Here is a 19179-nt window from a genome sequence, read left to right as displayed (position 1 = left end):
CAGTTACAATCTGTAACTACACCACCGCTAATCAGACATTTATCCCGGGTTGGGAACTCCTCCAGGTTCAACTGAAGGATGCTGGTGTTAAATTCAGAGGATGTGGAACAGAGGAGGGCCTTTGCCTTTGGTGACGTTCAGGATCATACAGCTGGCCTCTGTCTCAGAGTGAGTCTGTCTCAGAACTGGAAGTGTTGGTCAGGATATCTGAAGGTTAGCTACGTTAGCGAGCTAGCTCACAGCAGATCTGCAGTGACATCAGAAGGAGTCATGTGATCACTTTGTTAGAATAAGACCAGAAAACATTTCAGGAGAACAACTACAGAGACAGAGACAGAGACAGGGACAGAGACAGAGACAGAGACAGCTTTATGGCCCTGAACGTCCCCCAGCGCTCCGGTCAATGACTTGATATAACATCACCATGATAACTTCTCAGCAACATCGGGCGTCTGGATCTTCAGTAATCTGAGTGAAAATCCTCCGAGCAGTGGGAAGTGAGAGACCTGATTTTCTGAGCCTTCTCTGTACTAATCGTTTCTTCTTCCCCTCCTGCAGCGACGGTGCGCTGCGACTGTAACGGCCGCTCCCGGTACTGCCTGCGGGACTCCAGGGGGCTGCACTGCGTCGACTGTCAGGGAAACTTCGAGGGCCGCCACTGCGAGCGCTGCAAGGACGGCTTCCACCAGGAGGGGGCGGCGTCGAGCTGCACGCCATGCCGCTGCAACGCCGCAGGTGAGGAAACTGCAGACTCAAATTATTTGAGTGCTTTTAGGGTTTAGTGTTGTTTCCTCTCACAGTTGTGATTTTATTTCCTACCAGCAACATTATATTTTAACAACATTAATCTGATCAACACCGGCTCTCCTGTGTCTCTGCCTCCAGGTTCTGTCAGCGCCAAGTGTGACAGCAGGGGGCGCTGCAGCTGCAAAGACGGCGTCACGGGAGAGAAATGCGACCGCTGCCCGGACGGACCGATCGGACCCGATGGCTGCAGGCAGAGGTAGAGAAACTCACATTGACATATCTTTAATTAATGCACTTCAATAACTGAACATTAGAGTTTCAACAGCAACCACATTTCCCACACACAAAGCCTAGATAACCCTCAGCCTAAGCATCTCTTCTTCTCCTGTTTGTTTCCTCGCCGCTGTCTGGTCTCACTTCCTGTCGCTCGTTGTGTTTTTCAGCCGTCAGCCCAGAGAGGATTCTGGGAACTGTTTCTGTTACGGTCACAGCAGCAGCTGCTCGGCTCAGCCCGGTTACTCCGTCCACAACATCACCTCCACCTTCGCCAGCGGTAACCTCTCACCCCTCCCCTTCACAATAAAGGAACACCTTTTAGGCAATCGTAGCAGTTCAACGGATATACTGGTTTTAATTTCACAATAAAGGACCTAAAAATATTCATAAATTAACTGGATTTTGGGTTACATTTCAAAATAAAAGACCCTACTGACAATTTCATGAATTAACAATGGATTCTTCGTCAAATTTCAAAATAAGAGCCCCAAAGAGAAAGCACTCTCAGACTGCGTTGTGTTTCCAGGTCCGGACGGTTGGAGAGCTGCCACGGTGCAAGGTGACACCCCACCCGACGTGCACTTCCGCTGGTCTCCTAAACACCAGGACCTGGAGGTCATCTCCAAAAACAGCCTCCCGGTCTACCTGTACGCCCCAGGTGAGAAACACCTCCTTCATCGTCCTTCCTATATCTCACCTTCCTCTCCTATTCACCTCCTTTCCTTTCTCCTCTTCCAATCTCTCTTTAATGTCCTTTCTTCCTTTCACCTCCTCTCTGTTCCTCTTTGCACACATCCTTATTTCCTACTTTCGTGTCCTCTCTTGTCCTCTCTGTATCCTTCTTACTTTACATTTCCTCTAATCTTCCTTTCCTTTCCCCCTTCTCTCCTCTTTGAACGTATCCCTCTTTTCTTTCGTCTTCTTTGATTTCCTTTGTCTCTTTCCTATCCTTTTTGTAGACATCCTTCTTTTCCCTTTTCATCTTGTTTCCTTTCCTCTTTTATCCTTTCCTCTCCTCCCCCTTGTTTCCTGCCTTCCTGACCAGGTGTCTCTCTCCTCAGCTCGTTACCTGGGGAACAAGCTGCTGAGCTACGGTCAGAACCTTTCCTTCTCGTTGCGTCTGGACCGTGGCGTCCGTCACCCGTCCATCAGCGACGTGATTCTGGAGGGAGGCGGCCTGAGGGTGACAGCGTCTCTGGGCGAACTCAGGTCCATTGTGCCCTGCGGACAGAAGATCCACTACAGCTTCAGGTCAGAGACATGCAAAGGAACCTGTAGCAGAGGAACCTGCTGCAGAGGAAGTGCAACTGAGGAACTGCTGCAGAGGAACCTGCTGCATGCTTAAATTAGTGAGCAATGAATTTGACATGTGGATGTTGAACGTGATGTTTCCATTGACAGACTGGATGAGCAGCCCGGCAGCCGCTGGAGGCCTCAGATCTCCTCCGCTCAGTTCCAGACGCTCCTCCAGAACCTCACCGCCATCAAGATCCGGGCCACGTTCGGAGAGAATGGTGAGCGTCCTCCTCTCTTCCTCCCTTCCTTCCTCTTCAGTTACCTGTCCTCCTTCCATCCAGCCCTGGTTCCTTTCTTTGTTTCAAACTCTTTTTATAAATCATGTTTCAATGACAAATGATCAAGCAGAACCCAGAAATCTGAGCATGGTTTTCTTTATATTCAGAACTTGGTCTGGATAAGGTCACTTTTAAACTGTACCCAATTTCCTGACTTCTGTATGAGGAACAAACGTTTAGCTTAATGTTGCAGACCTTCTCTCCATAAGTACAGACTTCAACTTACAAACCAATAAATAGAACCTTTATTGCCTGCAGGGAAAAGGCTGAACGTAAAAAACAACTAAACAAACCAGAAGCAGAAACTCTGGAGAAGCAGAAACTCTGGAGAAGCAGAAACTCTGATCCTCTGTAAAAAGTTGTTTATGGGTTTTGACTGGTTTTTAAACTCGAGTCTGACGGACTCCCCCAGGGGTTGATGAGGTGTTGTCCTGCTGGGGCTGGCTGATGTTGATCTGGGTTTATAAACTGTTTCCAGGACGCGGCTACCTGAACAACGTGCGGCTGGTGTCGGCTCGTCGCGGCGACGGCGCCCCGGCCAGCTGGGTCCAGACCTGCAAGTGCCCGACTGGATACGACGGCGACTTCTGCGATCAATGCACCGCGGGGTTCAGGCGCAGCGTCCCTGCACTGGGAGCCTTCAGCCCCTGCGAGCCCTGCAGCTGCAGGGGGGGTAGCTGCGACCCGCAGACCGGAGACTGCTACTCCGGGGACCAGTCCTCCGGAGACTGCTCCGCCGGGTTTTACCGCGACCCCTGGCCCCCACGAGCCTGCGTGAAGTGCCCCTGTCCAGAGGGCAGGTCCTGCTCGCTGGCTGCAGGGTCTCTGGAGCCACGCTGTGACCGCTGCCCCACCGGAACCACAGGTACGGGTTTGGTGGAACTTCATAGTCCCTTCAGGGAAACGAATTACTGATTCATAAAGAAGTTTGTCTTTGGTTATAATTAATAAAGAAATCAAAATACAGTTGAAATCAATCTCATATTGTAGGAACAGAGCTACCTCATCACCAGAGAATAAAGAAGTCCTCAAACACCTGTGTGCTCGCTGAAGCTGAACAGCCAATCAGAGACCTCGAAGTCATCATAATGTTGTGTCTGATCTGCCCTCAGGTGCCAACTGTGACGTCTGTCAGGAGGGTTATTTTGGCGGCGCTGCGCGGGGCGATAGCGTGTCCACGCAGAGCTGCAGACCCTGCCAGTGTAACGGACACATCGACGTCAGCGTGGCAGGGAGCTGCGACCGCAGCAGTGGCGAGTGTCTGAAGTGTCTGAACAACACCAAGGGTCCGAGCTGTGAGTCTTGCCTATGGGGGTTCTACCACAGCCGGGCCGCCGACGCCTGCAAACGTAAGCACAGGACGCCTCGATGTCTCTCTGCAACGTCAGAGATTAGTTTGGTGTGTCTCTAGCGGTTCACCTGGGGGGGCTTCAGAGGACTGCAGGGGAGAGGAGATTATGTTCTAAATGAAAAGAAGATCATGAAGCATAGGTCCTGAGATAAATACACTCAATAACAAAGATGCTCCATCCATAAACTACCTCTTCAATATTTTCCATATCTCTTCAGTCCAATTGTTACTGCTGTAAAAGGGGTTGCAACAAATGCTTTTCGTAAAGTTTGTTCAGTTTGAGCGGGAAGACCGTTTGGAAGTTTAATGACTCAGTAAATACAGCCGTGTTAAAGTGCTCCTCTCTGGTTCTGTGTTCAGCGTGTGTCTGCAGTGTTCTGGGCTCTGAAACCGGCCAGTGCGATGACTCGGGTCGCTGCCGGTGCCGGCCCGGCTTCGATGGGCTGAAGTGCCAGGGGTCCAACTGTCCCGCCTGTTTCAACCCCATCAAGAAAAAGGTACCAGAAATCTGCCTCCTTCAGTTTGGTGTATTCCTGTGTCAGGGAGATGAGATGCTGCCTCTTCAGGCTCGTTCCTGCGCCTCTCTCTAAGAACACGTGACGACTTTAATATCCGACGGTTTGAAATGAGAGTGTGGATCTCTGTGTTTCAGATGGAGGCCTACGCTGCCAAGCTGGCGGAGCTGGAGCGTCTGTTCTCAGAGATGGACGCAGGTTTAAAACCCGTCAACACAGCGGAGATGGAGGCAGCTCTGAACGCCGTAGAGAGGCAGGTGGACGACCTGCAGTACGAGACCGAGCTGCTCACAGGTGAGACCACTCGCGAAACATCGGATAATAATATGACTCTGTTCACATCGCTCCCCTGGCAGGAGGCCTAAACCCTTCAACACATTAATGCTCATCTCCGGGACTATATCTCTGTACACATCAAACCCTCCTCATTATTAGGGTTAATCAGTTCTCGACCCATCCATTCAGTCCACTAGAATGTTGGAAAGTGCTTGTTTTCCCGAGGCATGTCCTCTGCTTTTCTTTGTACTGGGAACTCTGGGCGATAATGTAGACCTGCAGGCGATCTTCTTCCATGTTAGTTGTCCTCATTTCTCATATATCCCATGTGAAAACCCTTCCTGCATCCAACAGGAGAGGAGAAGAAGCTGCAGGTGCGTCTGTCGTCCATCAGCAGGAGTCAGCTGGAGGAGGAGCAGGAGATCCAAAATGTCGCCAACGCAGCGGACGACATCGAACAACGAGAGCGGACGTACAGCGCAACGGTGAAGGAGGTCCAGGCTCTGATGGAGGACATGAAGCGCACCCTGGACAAAGCCAAGGCCGACCTCAGATCAGCCGTAAGACCCGAGACACGGGGTCACACTGACACCCTGGCACTAAAGACACCCATTAGGACAATTATCTTTAAGTAGATGTACTGATACCACGGTGTAAAGATACTCCGATGAAGAAGATGATGATGATGATGTCTCTTACAACTGTTTGTTTCTCTTCCTATCAGGAGATTCCTCAGGGAGACGCACCACTGGGGACGAACCTCCTCTCCTCTCTGGTGCCCACAGCCCGCAGCCTGGCTGATAAGTGAGTCCCTCAGATTTACTGTACAAGATGTGCAACTAGAAAAGACACAAAATGACAAAAAGTACACAAATTACAATCCACCCATGATTCATTAGGGTCGTCATTGATTTATTGTTGAGGAGCTCGTGTTGTACACCGTGTCGGATGTGTGTGTGTCTTCCTCACTTCCTGTGTGTTGTCCTGCAGACACAAGACGACCGCCGACTCCGTGGAGCGCAGCGCCAACGAAGCTCTGAGCGACTCGGAGAAGAGCCTGGCTCTGGTGCGGGATCTAATGACCAAAGAGAACAAAGTCAAAGAGCTGATCGGAGACATGAAAGCCATGTGAGTCCATGTAGTGCATCCCTCCTGACACCAGGGCAAAGGGAAGGCAGCTCTGTCAGGTTTCAGATCAAACAGGAAAGCAGGAAAGAGGCCTTCAGTCATTAAATAACCCGGGAGACTCCTAGTCAATCTGTGTTGATGACCTGTGGTGTGTTCAGGTACGATAAGACCTCCGCCCAGGTGAAGGGTTTGGAGAAGCAGGCGGTCGAGCTGAGCGGCGAAGCCAAGGAAGAGAGCAAACTGGCTGACGGCATGTTGAAGGACCTCGCCAACATGGAGCGCAGCATCCCGGCTTCCTTGAAGGTGACGGTCAGAGGTCCAGATGTGCAGTCCACCTTTAGAGGGAAGTCCCATCCTCAAACACTCACCGTTATGTCTTCTGTTTTCCCATCGTGCTCAGGGGCAGGTGGACAGCATGGTGTCCCGGCTGGGCGACCTGAAGGTGGCGGCGGACGCAGACATCTCAGGGTTGGAGGCAATACAGGACAACGTGCAGCGAGACAAGACCGCCGCCGAGGACCTGCTGGCCCTGGGCAAGGCTGCTAAGAAGGTACTGATGGAGTTTCAGTCCCACGTTTAATTCAACATGTCAATCTGCATGTATCAATGAGGATAGGTGTCTGAATCAAACTCTACTTCCTGCAGGATTTCGACAAGCTGGTGGACAGAGTGGACGTTGCCAAGGCAGACACAGAGGACGCTCTGAAGCGCATCAACAGCAACACCAAAGAACTGGACGACGCCCTGAATACCCTGAGAGGTGAGACTTGTTCACTCAGAGAGTCCCAGTAGATAACTGAACCTTATCCTCACGCTGCTGGAACAAAAGAGTTTCCACTTTGGGATCAACAAGATAAATCTAAGTACTACATCATTGATTGGTTCATCAAAAGCCCCTCCCCCCTGCAGCATACCAGGATTTATCCTGAAATGTTACCAGGTGTTGAGTAGAGAATCGGAGGTACAGGTGACCTGATCGCTGTTCCCATTAACACAAATCCACTCCCACTAGTACTGGTCTACTGTGCTGTGACTGATCAGGCTCTTCCTGCATCCACTCTGACCTAGATTACCTAAAGAGATGTAATCTAATGAGTCCTGGTCCTTGCAGAGACAAAGAAGCTCTCTTTGAGTCCTCCATTAACCCTGGTCTTCCTCCACAGGCTTCGACCAGCAGATCGATGGCAGCAAGACTCTGTCCGACGACGCCATCAAGCGTCTCCCCGGCATCAACGCCACCATCCAGCAGGCCGTCAGCAACAACGGCGAGACCACCGGCCTCCTGCGGGACGTGACTGCAGATTACAACAAGTCCACGGAGACCATCACCCTGCTGGACAACCTGGCCAACGGGCTGAAGGTAACAACCATGAGCCCTGAGAACTCTTTCCCCCTCTTGTGTGTTTCTTTAGCTTTGCTTTACGAAGAGAAATGGTTACCCAATACCCAAAACAGCCTGTAAAATGGCCTGAATCTTTATGGCCTGTCATCGGGGCTTTACATGTCTTCGATCTGAAGCCACAACAACGTTTATTTGACCAGATGTCTTTATCCTCCAGAACACGTTTGGATCCCTACCGTCCCACATCGATCTGCTGAACGACGCCACCAAACTGAACACGGACTCTAAGGATCTGAAGCAGCGAGTCCTCGACGCCACCGATAACCTGACCACGGAGCTGGAGGCCGGCCGGACGCTGGAGGCTGACGCTGAGCAGGTACCCAGAGCCAACTATGATTAAAGTTCACTCTTTGCTCGAGTTAGTTCAGTTATTTTACCTTCATTTCATCTGTGCAGTCATCCTGACACGCAGACTACAGAGGGAACTCTGAAGGAAGTTACTGTATTGTGATGTTTACCCTGCCCTGGGCTGCTGGACTAACGGAGAGTCTAAATGTTTCTCTACAGGCTGCGGGGGGGGCAGCTGCAGCTTTCAACCACGCCAGAGACACCCGAGACGCCGTGGGGAAAACGCTGAGGGACATCAACGCTCTGCTGGCCAACATGAGTACGTTCAGCTGATTATCATCACAGGGATGTGTGTGAGGAGGGTGTGCTCCTCAGTCGGTGTATTCTCTGCAGTAGAAACAGAGAGAGAGCAGTGAGAGTATTTACAAAGTGTGCGCTTCCTTTAGAATATTTTCACCTCTTCACCTTTCTGTCATACAATAGCTAAAAAACGGCCAAGCAGGTTTTGGAGAGGTTCGGGGGTTATTGAGGATGCTGAATCAATTTCCAAATCATTATCCAGAAAGTGGCCATACTGGAACTCTCTGTGGACTAGTTTTGATGGATTCATATGCTAATTAATGCTAGTTAACTCAACTGATGCTAATTGTGCTGATTGCCCGACATCTGCAGGTTAGCATCCTGCAGTGTCTCTGTGCTGGAGCCCCCTACTCTACACCTCTATCATTGACTTTGGGATCTCAACACTTGGTTTACACGTAGACCCAGATGTTGTAACAGTTGTTTGTTGCTTTGTCCTCTGCAGACCAGTCAACCCCAGTAAACGAGACGCAGCTGAAGGCGTTAGAGGCCTCTCTGGACGGGGCCCGGCGGGAGGTGGAGGGCCGCCTGAGGCCTCGGCTGCAGGACATGGAGGCCGGCGAGGAGGCGTACCGGCGCCGACTCACCACCATGAACCTGGACATCGATTCCATCCTGAAGGACATCGCCAACCTGCAGGAAATCCTGGATGCAGTGCCCCCCGGCTGCTACAACAGCCCCCCCAGCGAGCTGCCCTGAGCAGCAACACTGGATCCTACATCTCCCACAATGCAACTGGGTATTATCTCTTTTCCTCCAGATCCACCTGCCACTTCAACAGGAGTGTACCTGCTCCTGAGGGTGCTGTGTCTCAGCTAGACGGACGACTGAGAGGTCCTTCCATAAATGACCCTTCAAAGGGTAATATAGCGAGGGTGTGGAGGAGGCTGCACTGTTCAGCTCTTTATATTTAAATGTGTGTTAATCAGACAGCTAATATTGAACACTAGGTCCTACATTTCCCACAATGCACTGCGCCTCCTACAAACATCAGACCTGCACCTTGTCCTTTTAACGTTTGTTTTTTATAATGATGTGACTTTATTTATAACTGTACATACTTTCTATACTATATACAGCACTCAAACATGTCTCTGTAATCTCTGCTTTTAAATAAAACTGTTTCCTGATCCATGTTTTAAAGCTCTTTGTTTTTCTCATACTGCCTCTGTTCACCCTCTGTCTGAAACCAGAGTCCAGTCTGCTCTGATTGGTTAGCTGGCCGGCTCTGTTGTGATTGCTCAACCTCTCAGAGATGTCCCGCCCCTCAGCCTATCATGTACAATGTGTTGGAGCACTAGCCAAGAGGAGACACACACACACATTAAAAAACACACCACCTTCAAGAGTGCATCACAGTTTACAATCAGAAGAAGTCAGAGCAACAGATCAATACAGAAAACCAAACTTATTTCAGCTACATGTTCAACAGAAAGGGATGGGAACACACACACACACACACACACACACACACACACACACACAGGAAATGAGGAGTCAATCAGTTCATAGACAGAGTGAATAGAAAATGGACAGAGGGTGATCGTATGTCCCGCTGTAAAGTGTTTCTAATATTTTTATATGTTCTTTTTGTGTGGTTTCTTTATTGTTTTTGCAAACACGTCATAGTCTACCACGTGATGAACACGCATAACAAAGGAAACATGTCTAAGCATGCAGTCTATATGTTAATAAGAGCACATGAAGAAGACATCCCTAAATACCCCGGCAACAAAACCTCTCGTATATTACAGTCCTCCCAAAAATGTGGTGGGTTTTTTTCTCCAAAAATTACAACGTTTTCCCCAAAGTGTTTAACTCGTTTACCTTTTTCCAACTCATCAAATTTGTTCTTCAGTTTTTAAGACTTTTTTCCCCAATTTTGGGGAATTTTCCCTCCAATTGTTAGGAGTTTTTACTCAAATTTGTATGACTTTTTTCCAAATATCTTGATCTTTATTCACTCTTCTTATTTACTCATATTTTTGTTGTTTTGGAACCTTTTGAAATGAGTGTGCCTTTTGGTTTTTAAGGCCTCTCCGTATTGTCAGTCCTGCACAACGTGTTCCCTTTAGGCTGAGATACCTGCAGAAGTCATTTCAGAGAACGCTCTGCAGACAGGAACTGAATATTTTACTTTGCTTTTTAGTATTATGTTATACTTTTAGGTAGGTGTAAGTAAACTTCAATCGTCCAGATGAATGCATGATGACTTATTATAGGATAGGATGAAAGACCTTTTATTGACAGCTGAGAGAAAAGGATTTCATTAATCTGAGAAAGGATTCCTTACGGATCCACGTGCGGCTCCTTGCCCCGGTAAACCGAGCATGCCGCCGGACTTTAATACAGACAGATAACAGAGAGGAAACAGTGGAAAAATACCCCCCCACCCTGCAGCCCTTACAGAGACCCCCCCCCCACCCATGGTGATGCAGACAGAGGGACACTGAAGCCTGGCGGACACGGGGACTCTGACGGAGGTTCATCCGGAGGCGTTGATGTAGAGCTGGCTCTGCAGGATGTAGTCGATGACGGGCTGACTCAGGTAATCCACGACATGGCCGTCCCCGTGCTGCAGGGCAAGTCTGGGGGGGGGGGGGTTATACTTATCATCTCCCAACATTACAGCATTTTCAGCATGATTATTTTATGACCTTTTTTCACAAGATATTTATTATTATTAGTTGTTTAATTATTCCCCAAAATATAACGTCATTTCCGCTGAAGTATTTTAACTCTCCTAATTATTGTTCCAATTCTTTACCTCGATTTTTGTTTCCCCAAAATATGACGGCATTATCCTCAGATAACTGTTTTACCTCATTTCTCTTTTAATATTTGAAATATTAGAAATTAATTTCTCCAAAAATATTAAGATTCTTTCTCAAAATATTACAGCTTACCCCCTTACAGCGTTTTCACCACAAAACTTTATTATTCCCAAAATATTATAACTGTTCAATATTTGAAAACTTATTTTGTGGATATTATTATGAAAACTTCTTCTCCAACTTTTCAGCCGATATTAAACATTTCTTTCCAAATAGTTATTCTTGAGTTATTTGAAATTTTACTTCATTTCTTCAAAGTTATTTTGAAGCTTTCCTTTTTTTCCCAGCATTACAGCTTTGTTCCCAAAATATTCAAACTTCCCTCGTTTTTCTGTCTTATTGTCTAATTAATATCTGCCTAATAAACTATATTTTGTACTCTAGAAAAAGTTAGGAATCAGCTGTTTCCCCTCTTCCTTCATTTAAATCCACTTTCAGAGAAATAAAAACCTAAGACACCAAATGTTTTCCCCAGGAACCCAACAGAACAACCTGTAAATAAAGAGGATGTTCTACAGCTTCAGTCGGGACCCTGCCTGACCTGAAGCTGTGGGCAGCAGAGTGCTGACTGTCCCTCACATTAACACCGTCACAGAATTTAACCCCACCTGCTCTTGGTGGAGCTGACGATGGACATCGGGTGGCTGATTTCATCTTTCACCACCGTGATGTTGTCCTGAAAACCAGAGCAGAGACCAGGTCAGCTTCTCCTTCCAACACCAGAGACAGGTGTCCAGCTTTGTGATCCTGAACGTCACTCAGCGCTCCGGTCCCAGCTGTGTGCGTCTCACATTTTTAATGATCACTTTTTCCTAAGAATTACGAAAACTGTCCCATTATTGTAACTCCTTCATGGGGCCCGAATCATCTTTTAAAAATTCACACTTTTTGTCTCCCAATTTCTTTTTTGAATTCCGACAATTTCTTCAAAATGATCATTTTTCTCCTGAAAGATCGGACTTTTTTCCAATTTCTGGAATTGTTTCTAATTGTCGATGTTTTCCTAAAAATTGTCACTTTTTCTTAAAAAAGTCTGATTTTTTCTAAAATTTCTGGATTCCTTCTGGATTTTCCTGAAGGGCAAGTTGTGTGTGGACGAAAACCCAACATACTTACAATAAAGGGATCAAAGTGATGCTGATTTGTAGAGTCTGAATTCTTAATTGATCAGGCTTGATGACAGAATGAGAGCCAGTAACTGTGAAAGGCTTGTTCCCTGGGTGGAGTGAGGTTGTGTGGATTAGTGTTATTGACCTTGAACTTGCGGAGGATGGAGGAGTGGTTCATGATCTTCTCTGTGTCTGCTCCGTCACGAGGAACCACAACGATCCCAAAATCACCGACGATCACCTCCATCTGAAACCAGAGAGACTCACGACTCAGCGTTACTGAACATATACTGAGAGCATTCAGGATTAAAACCAAACATAGTCCATGATAAGATATGTTTCCACCTTATTCAGAGTGCAGTGGAGCTGTTTGGGAATAGGGTTGCTTTACAACCACGGGAGTGGACAGGAAATACGATTAAATATACCAAGACAAACGTGTCCCCTCGAAAGAACTGTTAACCTATTTTATTGTTAGCAAACGAGGGAGTGAGCTGCCTACCTGATTTAGCTAACTGGTAGCAAGCTAGCTAGCACAGAGGCATGCTCGAACATGTAACCAAGCCAGCTAGCACGTTAGCAGTTAGCTCACCAACTAGCTTAGAGGTGGTGGCGTGAAGTCAGGTGACCTTGCTGTAGTTCATTTAGGAATGTAGAGGAAACCGCTAAGGGGTAGGGCTACATATAGGGTGGGGGCGGGGCTACATGTAGAGGGGGCGGGGATACACGGTAGAGGGGGCGGGGCTACATGTGCTTACATCACTGTCCTTCCACAGGCCAGGGATGCAGAAGGACTCCAGGAGATCACTGCCACACAGGAGCAAGATGCGTAACTCTACAGACGACAAACAGGCGGGAGGAAAGAGACACGTCCTCAGTAAACAAACACATGTTTACTCAGTAAACAACATGTTTACCGGATACAAACAAACCAGAAGGAGCTCAGACAGGAAGTCACCACACAGCGGGCTGTTCAGGGTTCACTTCCTGAAGAGACGACTCACCGATCTCCTCGTATCTCATCGCTGTCCCCAGGTTAGCGTTTTCATCTGACACGAGACAGGAAGAGAGTCAGTGAGTCCTCAGAGCAGACATTATGGATGAAGCTCAGCATCGTGGGGGGGGCGGGGGTGGTCTCATCGGTGAGATGTGCTTAGACTAACTTACCGACGAAGGTGAAGCGGTCGATGTGAGGGCGAACGCAACAGATCTTCCCCAGGTTCTCGCTGACCTTCCCCCACAGTTTGACTGAGACAGAGACAAATTCAGACTCGCATCACATCCATTACTGAACAATAATCTGGGGGGGGCACTCACGGGCTGTGGGCTTGTGGTTCATGTTGTTCTGGTTCTGGTAGATGGGGGCCGGAGTCTGGTTCTGAGGCTGACCAATCACAGGAGTGGAGGAGGGCGTGTTGACGTTGGACAGGATGCAGCCGGTGACTCTCTGAGGAACAAGGAAGCTTCTTTAGTGAGGACTATTCCCGGAGAGTCGACGCAGATGCAGAAACACGTGAATGACGTAGCAACGCTTCATTCGGCAGAGTTACATTTGTTCAACTCGAGTGAAGCCAATCAGAGGGGAGGTTCTCAGCCTGTCGTCACTGTGGAATCAGAAAGCTAACAGCAGCCGTTAGCTGTTAGCTGTAATCTGTTAGCTGTAATCTGTTAGCTGTTAGCGGCTAGCTGTTCAGGAACTGGAGAAACATCGGAGTTTATAGATGTTCAAACCTCAGACTGTCGGAGGAGAACCGTGTCTTTACTTCTGTAGGACGTCACTGTGAGTGTGGACGGGGCAGCTACATGTTAGCCTAGCCGAGCTCTGTTCAGAAAACGTTTTGAAGTGTTTTGCTGCCATCTTGTGGACACTCTCCAAAGCATTAATTCACTGTATACAATATGTGGTTATCGGCATCATTTTGGAAGGTTTTGGAATGAAAATATGTTCAGTTTGTGGTTGGTATCTAAATGGAGATAAGCCCCGCCTCCTCGCCAGCATGTCTCGTTTGAAGGACGCCACGGTCAAACTCGCGTGAGTAAAGCGATGTGAATCCTCAGGTGTGATAAAAATCGAAAGTACGTTCCTGAGCTCACCTTCATGAGGTCGCGGTGATGCTCCAGCACGCTGCAGGTGGTCTGCCAGGTGTCCTGGTAACACTCCCAGGGGTCCACCCTGCACGGAACACACACAGAACACTCCATCACACAGCTACACAACTATCAACAAACCCTGTAAAGATAATGTGTTTTATTCTGCCTTCCACGATCACAGAGTTCAGTCTTATAACCAACTTCAGAAGATACAGTTCAAACAGTGAACGTATGCGCTCACCTGATCCAATCAGAGGACTGCACGGCCAGCTGACACATGGTGAGACGATGTCTGCTGGGCACTAAACCCTACACACACACACACACACACGGATAAGACATATTTTATATTGGATATAGTGCTGTTGTAGTGTTGATTTAAGCCCAAGAAATACCATAAGGGACAATAAAGTCCTGCATCTTAACTGAACTGCACTTAAGTGAGATAATGATTACAATAAATAGCAGCCAGTAGAAAGGCTCTGTGTCGAGGTGTGAACAGAGAGGAGGTTTGGAGTTCCTGTTACATTTTAGGATTCTCTAATAAGAAGAGTAAAGAGCCGTGTGGACAACAGAACCGGAGGTCAACTACGACTCCCATGGTGCATTTCACCCACAGACGTCCAATCACAGAGCTTCAGAGCCTGTGCTGCTAACAGCAAATATAAGAGTGGTGAGGAAGCTGCCGTTCAAAGGAATTCACCGTCAGTTTCTGGGTCATTCATGAAGAACCCTGACGTCTCCATAGCAACAGCAGCTGAGGCTCATGGATACTGTAGTGCTTAGAGCAGGAGAGGACTCTTTAAAGTAGAGACTCTACATTCTGATATACACCTGAACATCAGCAGGAGAGGACTCTTTAAAGTAGAGACACTACATACTGATATACACCTGAACATCAGCAGGAGAGGACTCTTTAAAGTAGAGACTCTACATACTGATATACACCTGAACATCAGCAGGAGAGGACTCTTTAAAGTAGAGACTCTACATACAGATATACACCTGAACATCAGCAGGAGAGGACTCTTTAAAGTAGAGACTCTACATACAGATATACACCTGAACATCAGCAGGAGAGGACTCTTTAAAGTAGAGACTCTACATACTGATATACACCTGAACATCAGCAGGAGAGGACTCTTTAAAGTAGAGACTCTACATACTGATATACACCTGAACATCAGCAGGAGAGGACTCTTTAAAGTAGATACACTACATACTGATATACACCTGAACATCAGCAGGAGAGGACTCTTTAAAGTAGAGACACTACATACTGATATACACCTGAACATCAGCAGGAGAGGACTCTTTAAAGCAGAGACACTACATACTGATATACACCTGAACATCAGCAGGAGAGGACTCTTTAAAGTAGAGAGACTACATACTGATATACACCTGAACATCAGCAGGAGAGGACTCTTTAAAGTAGAGACACTACATACTGATATACACCTGAACATCAGCAGGAGAGGACTCTTTAAAGTAGAGACTCTACATACTGATATACACCTGAACATCAGCAGGAGAGGACTCTTTAAAGTAGAGACACTACATACTGATATACACCTGAACATCAGCAGGAGAGGACTCTTTAAAGTAGAGACACTACATACTGATATACACCTGAACATCAGCAGGAGAGGACTCTTTAAAGCAGAGACACTACATACTGATATACACCTGAACATCAGCAGGAGAGGACTCTTTAAAGTAGAGACTCTACATACTGATATACACCTGAACATCAGCAGGAGAGGACTCTTTAAAGTAGAGACACTACATACTGATATACACCTGAACATCAGCAGGAGAGGACTCTTTAAAGTAGAGACGTCGTGTGTGTGTGTGTGTGTGTGTGTGTGTAAACATGGAGGAGCTCTCTAACGAGGTCAGAACTGCGTCACGCTGCAAACCCTCCCTGATGCCGCTGCAGCATTTATTATTCATGGAGCGTTTCAGAGGAAGTAGGACAGCTTCATTAAGACTCAGAAATCTGCTGCTGGAGGGTTTATATATTGCTTTATATATTATTATCTGGGTCTGATCATTTGAAACACAGAAAACAAGAGTTTGTTTAGAGCAGGATCATTGTAGGTACATTAAGATGAAATCAAATGTTCATCATAAAAACCCAAATGTTCTTTAAGATTTTAATACATGAATTTAAGAGAAACAGGTGAAAGTAATAAACTTGAATTTCATCAAAACAACTGTGAGATTAAAACACTACATCAGATTAAATAAAATCATAAACACCTGTACTATCCTCTGATGTTTAAAATACTAAAATCAAGAATTTATCAAAGAGATCTTGAATATGTTCTTCCTCCTAAAGAACTAAATGAGGGTGAACAAATGCTGATTCCTGAAAAGTGAAATGGTAAATTTAGAAGAAAATAAGCAAATGGTTTTAAAGATAAAACTAGGAGGGAAAAACTAAATCATCCTGAGATTGATTTGAAAATATCAGAGAATAAACTTGAAAACTAATTGAAAGAAAACCCTGTTTATGTCTGATGTTATAAAGTCATACATTTATGAGAAAAAATGTATGAATCCAAGAACTCAATCCTAATAGTTCCCTGAGAAATCCTGGATATTCTTCAGATGTATTAAATCTGAATTTTACGTTAAAAAAGATAAAGAGATCTAATATCTGTGTAACCTCTATATGTAGTATTTTTTAGAAAGGCAGTTTTTCTCAGGACTCGCCGTAGAGGTTTGGTTCTCTGGGATTACAAAACACAAATCATTTATACATCTGTTTGATCAAAACCATGAGAAATCAATTTATATTTTCCTGATATTAAAGAAAATAAGCCTACTTTATTAGAAGCTTTGATTATCTGTGAGGGTGGAAGTGTGAGGGTCGGTTTTGTGATCTGGACTCACCGGCTTCCCGTAGGAGTCGTGCACCGGCGAGATGATTCCTCCAATCACGATGAAGCGTCCGGTTTTGTGCAGATATTCTCGAGCTTTTTCTGCAGACATGCAAAATGTTTCAGTATTCAAATGTGAATCATGAAGGGAACAGAAAAACGGTATCTACTTTGTGCTCTCATGCGTTAAGACTGTGGGATTACTGTGAAGTCATCCAGTTCAAAGGAGTCAACAACAACAACAAATAGGTCACAATGGGAACATGGAGGATGCTGCTGCTGCTGCTGCTGTTGGTTAGACAAAATAACAGGGACACTGACCTCCAAAATAAAAGTCCTTCCTGCAGGACTGGAGTTTGATCATCAGATTTCAGAGGTTTGTTTTAAAGATGGAGGCATTGTGTTTCTCTCTCTGAGCTCAGGTCATCATGAGTCAGCTGCACACATTTTCCACATCAACTGACTTCTGATTTTTTAGTTAAAATGAAAACCGTGACTGTACACAGTACAGGCACACACACATTGTAATGCTCTGGTTATTTTACTGAGTAGTGGAAAGAAAAACCTCCAGATCCAGGAGTTTATTTAGCTCTGTGCTCATGTTCAGTGCTGTAGGCTCTATCTGTTTTTTATAGGGTGAATATTGTTAAAATGTCAGGAGTTTTAAGGAGCAAAAAGTATTACATTTGTTATATTATTTTGTTTCCCGTTTTTAAGTTTCAATTCCCTGTCAGCTCAATTTTGGCAAAAACCTGGGATGTAGAGAGATAGTAATACTGATAATACATACGGAAAAAAGAACAACACAGTAATACATATAATATTAAAATAATTGAATTACCATTAAATGAAATATAAAAAATCAATTCATTAAAAAAAAGATATTTCATTAAAATAAATGTAAAATATGAACAGAAAAACAAACACAAAGAGGAAACAAACAAACCCCTTTTTCTATAAGGTTTCATTTTTAGCAGTACCTGTGTGGCAACGATATAACATTAAAGACAAACTAGATCTTTATGAAACATCACGAAGTATTATGAGCTTTGTTTTGATAGTAACCATCGCACATTAAGAGATGAAACTCTGAATATACATGTGTTTCACCCGCAGTTTCCCTTCCCCTCATTAAGGCTGACTCATTATCTAATCCCGCAGGACCTCCATGTCTCCCCCCGGGCTCTCATCATGTTTCTATACCCGGGTTTGGAGCCTTGTTTTTGGGGCTGCGCCACACGCCGCCCGAGGCCTTCCAGAGCCTCAACGCGGGACATTTCCGCCTTTTTCCTCCTTAAAGCAGCTGCACACCGACATAACCCGGGTTACACTATAACCTGAGTGTGTTTTTACCCTGCTCTCGGTTTGTTGTGGTGACATTATCCCGTTATGAGGAGCCGTCGCCCATTTCAGCACCACCCCGATGGACAGCTCTGCCAAACTCCATTCCTCTCCTCTCCTCCATTCCTCTCCTCTCCTCCATTCCTCTCCTCGGTTTATTGAGATTGCGATGTTGTGATGGAGGTTTGAGATGATGGAAATCTTGTATCGTTTCTGGTGCTGTGCATGTATAAACACAGCCCCCCCCCCCCCCCACACACACACACACACACACACACACACAGATGCTCACCGAACATATGGATGTGTCCCTTGGTGATGGGGTTGAAGCTGCCGCAGGACAGCAGGATGACGTGGGTTTTGTTGTTTTCTGTCATGTTTCCTCCTCTTCTTCTTGTTCTCTTCCTCTGGTGGTGTTCCCGTGTGTCCCGGTCCGGTCCGGTCCCGGTCCTGCTCTCGGTGTTCCTGGTTTCGTTGGCTGTTAGCAGGCTGCAGAAAGACAGAGAGAGAGAGAGAGAGGGTGGTGTGTCTGCGGCAGGAAGCAGAGTGTTAAAGAGACACACACACAAACACGCACACGTACACAAACACGCGCGCGCGCACACACACACACACACACACACATACACACACACACACACACACACACACACACACAGGGACAAGACATATTTTATATAATGCTGTTTTAGTGGCTACGTGTTGAATTTAAGCCCCATAAATACCATCGGGGACAATAAAGTAATAAATCTAAACTGTACTTAAATAAAATAAGTAGAAATGGATTATGTGTTAGTTCAGTTTGAATGGTTATCTCAGTATAAATATGGAATAATAATCAACATCCTACACAAACGAGAGAGGGGTAAACAGAGAGGGAGCAAGTATCATGTTCGTGTTATGATTCGTTGATAAGAAAAGTAAAACACACACACACACACACACACACACACACACACACACACACACACACACACACACACACACACACAATATATA

At 46.2% G+C, this 19179-nt stretch overlaps 2 protein-coding genes across 2 annotated transcripts; one reads left to right on the top strand and one right to left on the bottom strand.

Moving 5' to 3' along the window:
• The first annotated feature begins 371 nt into the window (after positions 1 to 371).
• lamc2 (laminin, gamma 2) lies at positions 372 to 9048 on the top strand. Its single transcript, XM_063886768.1, has 21 exons — positions 372 to 399; positions 559 to 735; positions 886 to 1003; positions 1191 to 1300; positions 1550 to 1681; positions 2085 to 2274; positions 2425 to 2537; positions 3076 to 3462; positions 3710 to 3946; positions 4309 to 4445; positions 4601 to 4757; positions 5094 to 5299; positions 5464 to 5543; positions 5730 to 5867; positions 6026 to 6170; positions 6268 to 6417; positions 6513 to 6627; positions 7031 to 7227; positions 7427 to 7585; positions 7777 to 7876; positions 8363 to 9048. The coding sequence occupies exons 1-21, from the start codon at positions 372 to 374 to the stop codon at positions 8614 to 8616; spliced, it is 3330 nt and encodes a 1109-aa protein (XP_063742838.1). The 3' UTR covers positions 8617 to 9048.
• Positions 9000 to 18719, bottom strand: nmnat2 (nicotinamide nucleotide adenylyltransferase 2). The gene is made up of 11 exons (XM_063885615.1): positions 18473 to 18719; positions 16853 to 16941; positions 14193 to 14260; positions 13955 to 14033; positions 13178 to 13307; positions 13028 to 13108; positions 12865 to 12909; positions 12619 to 12695; positions 12006 to 12107; positions 11360 to 11427; positions 9000 to 10505 (listed from the first exon to the last, which is right to left on the bottom strand). Exons 1-11 carry the CDS (start codon positions 18555 to 18557, stop codon positions 10403 to 10405), a joined length of 927 nt encoding a protein of 308 aa, XP_063741685.1. The 5' UTR covers positions 18558 to 18719; the 3' UTR covers positions 9000 to 10402.
• Positions 18720 to 19179: the final 460 nt, after the last annotated feature.

The sequence above is a fragment of the Eleginops maclovinus genome, chromosome 6, assembly GCF_036324505.1.
Source record: "Eleginops maclovinus isolate JMC-PN-2008 ecotype Puerto Natales chromosome 6, JC_Emac_rtc_rv5, whole genome shotgun sequence".
Lineage (NCBI taxonomy): Eukaryota > Metazoa > Chordata > Actinopteri > Perciformes > Eleginopidae > Eleginops > Eleginops maclovinus.
Note: the sequence above shows the minus strand (reverse complement) of the source record. Positions and strands in the feature narration are given on the sequence as shown.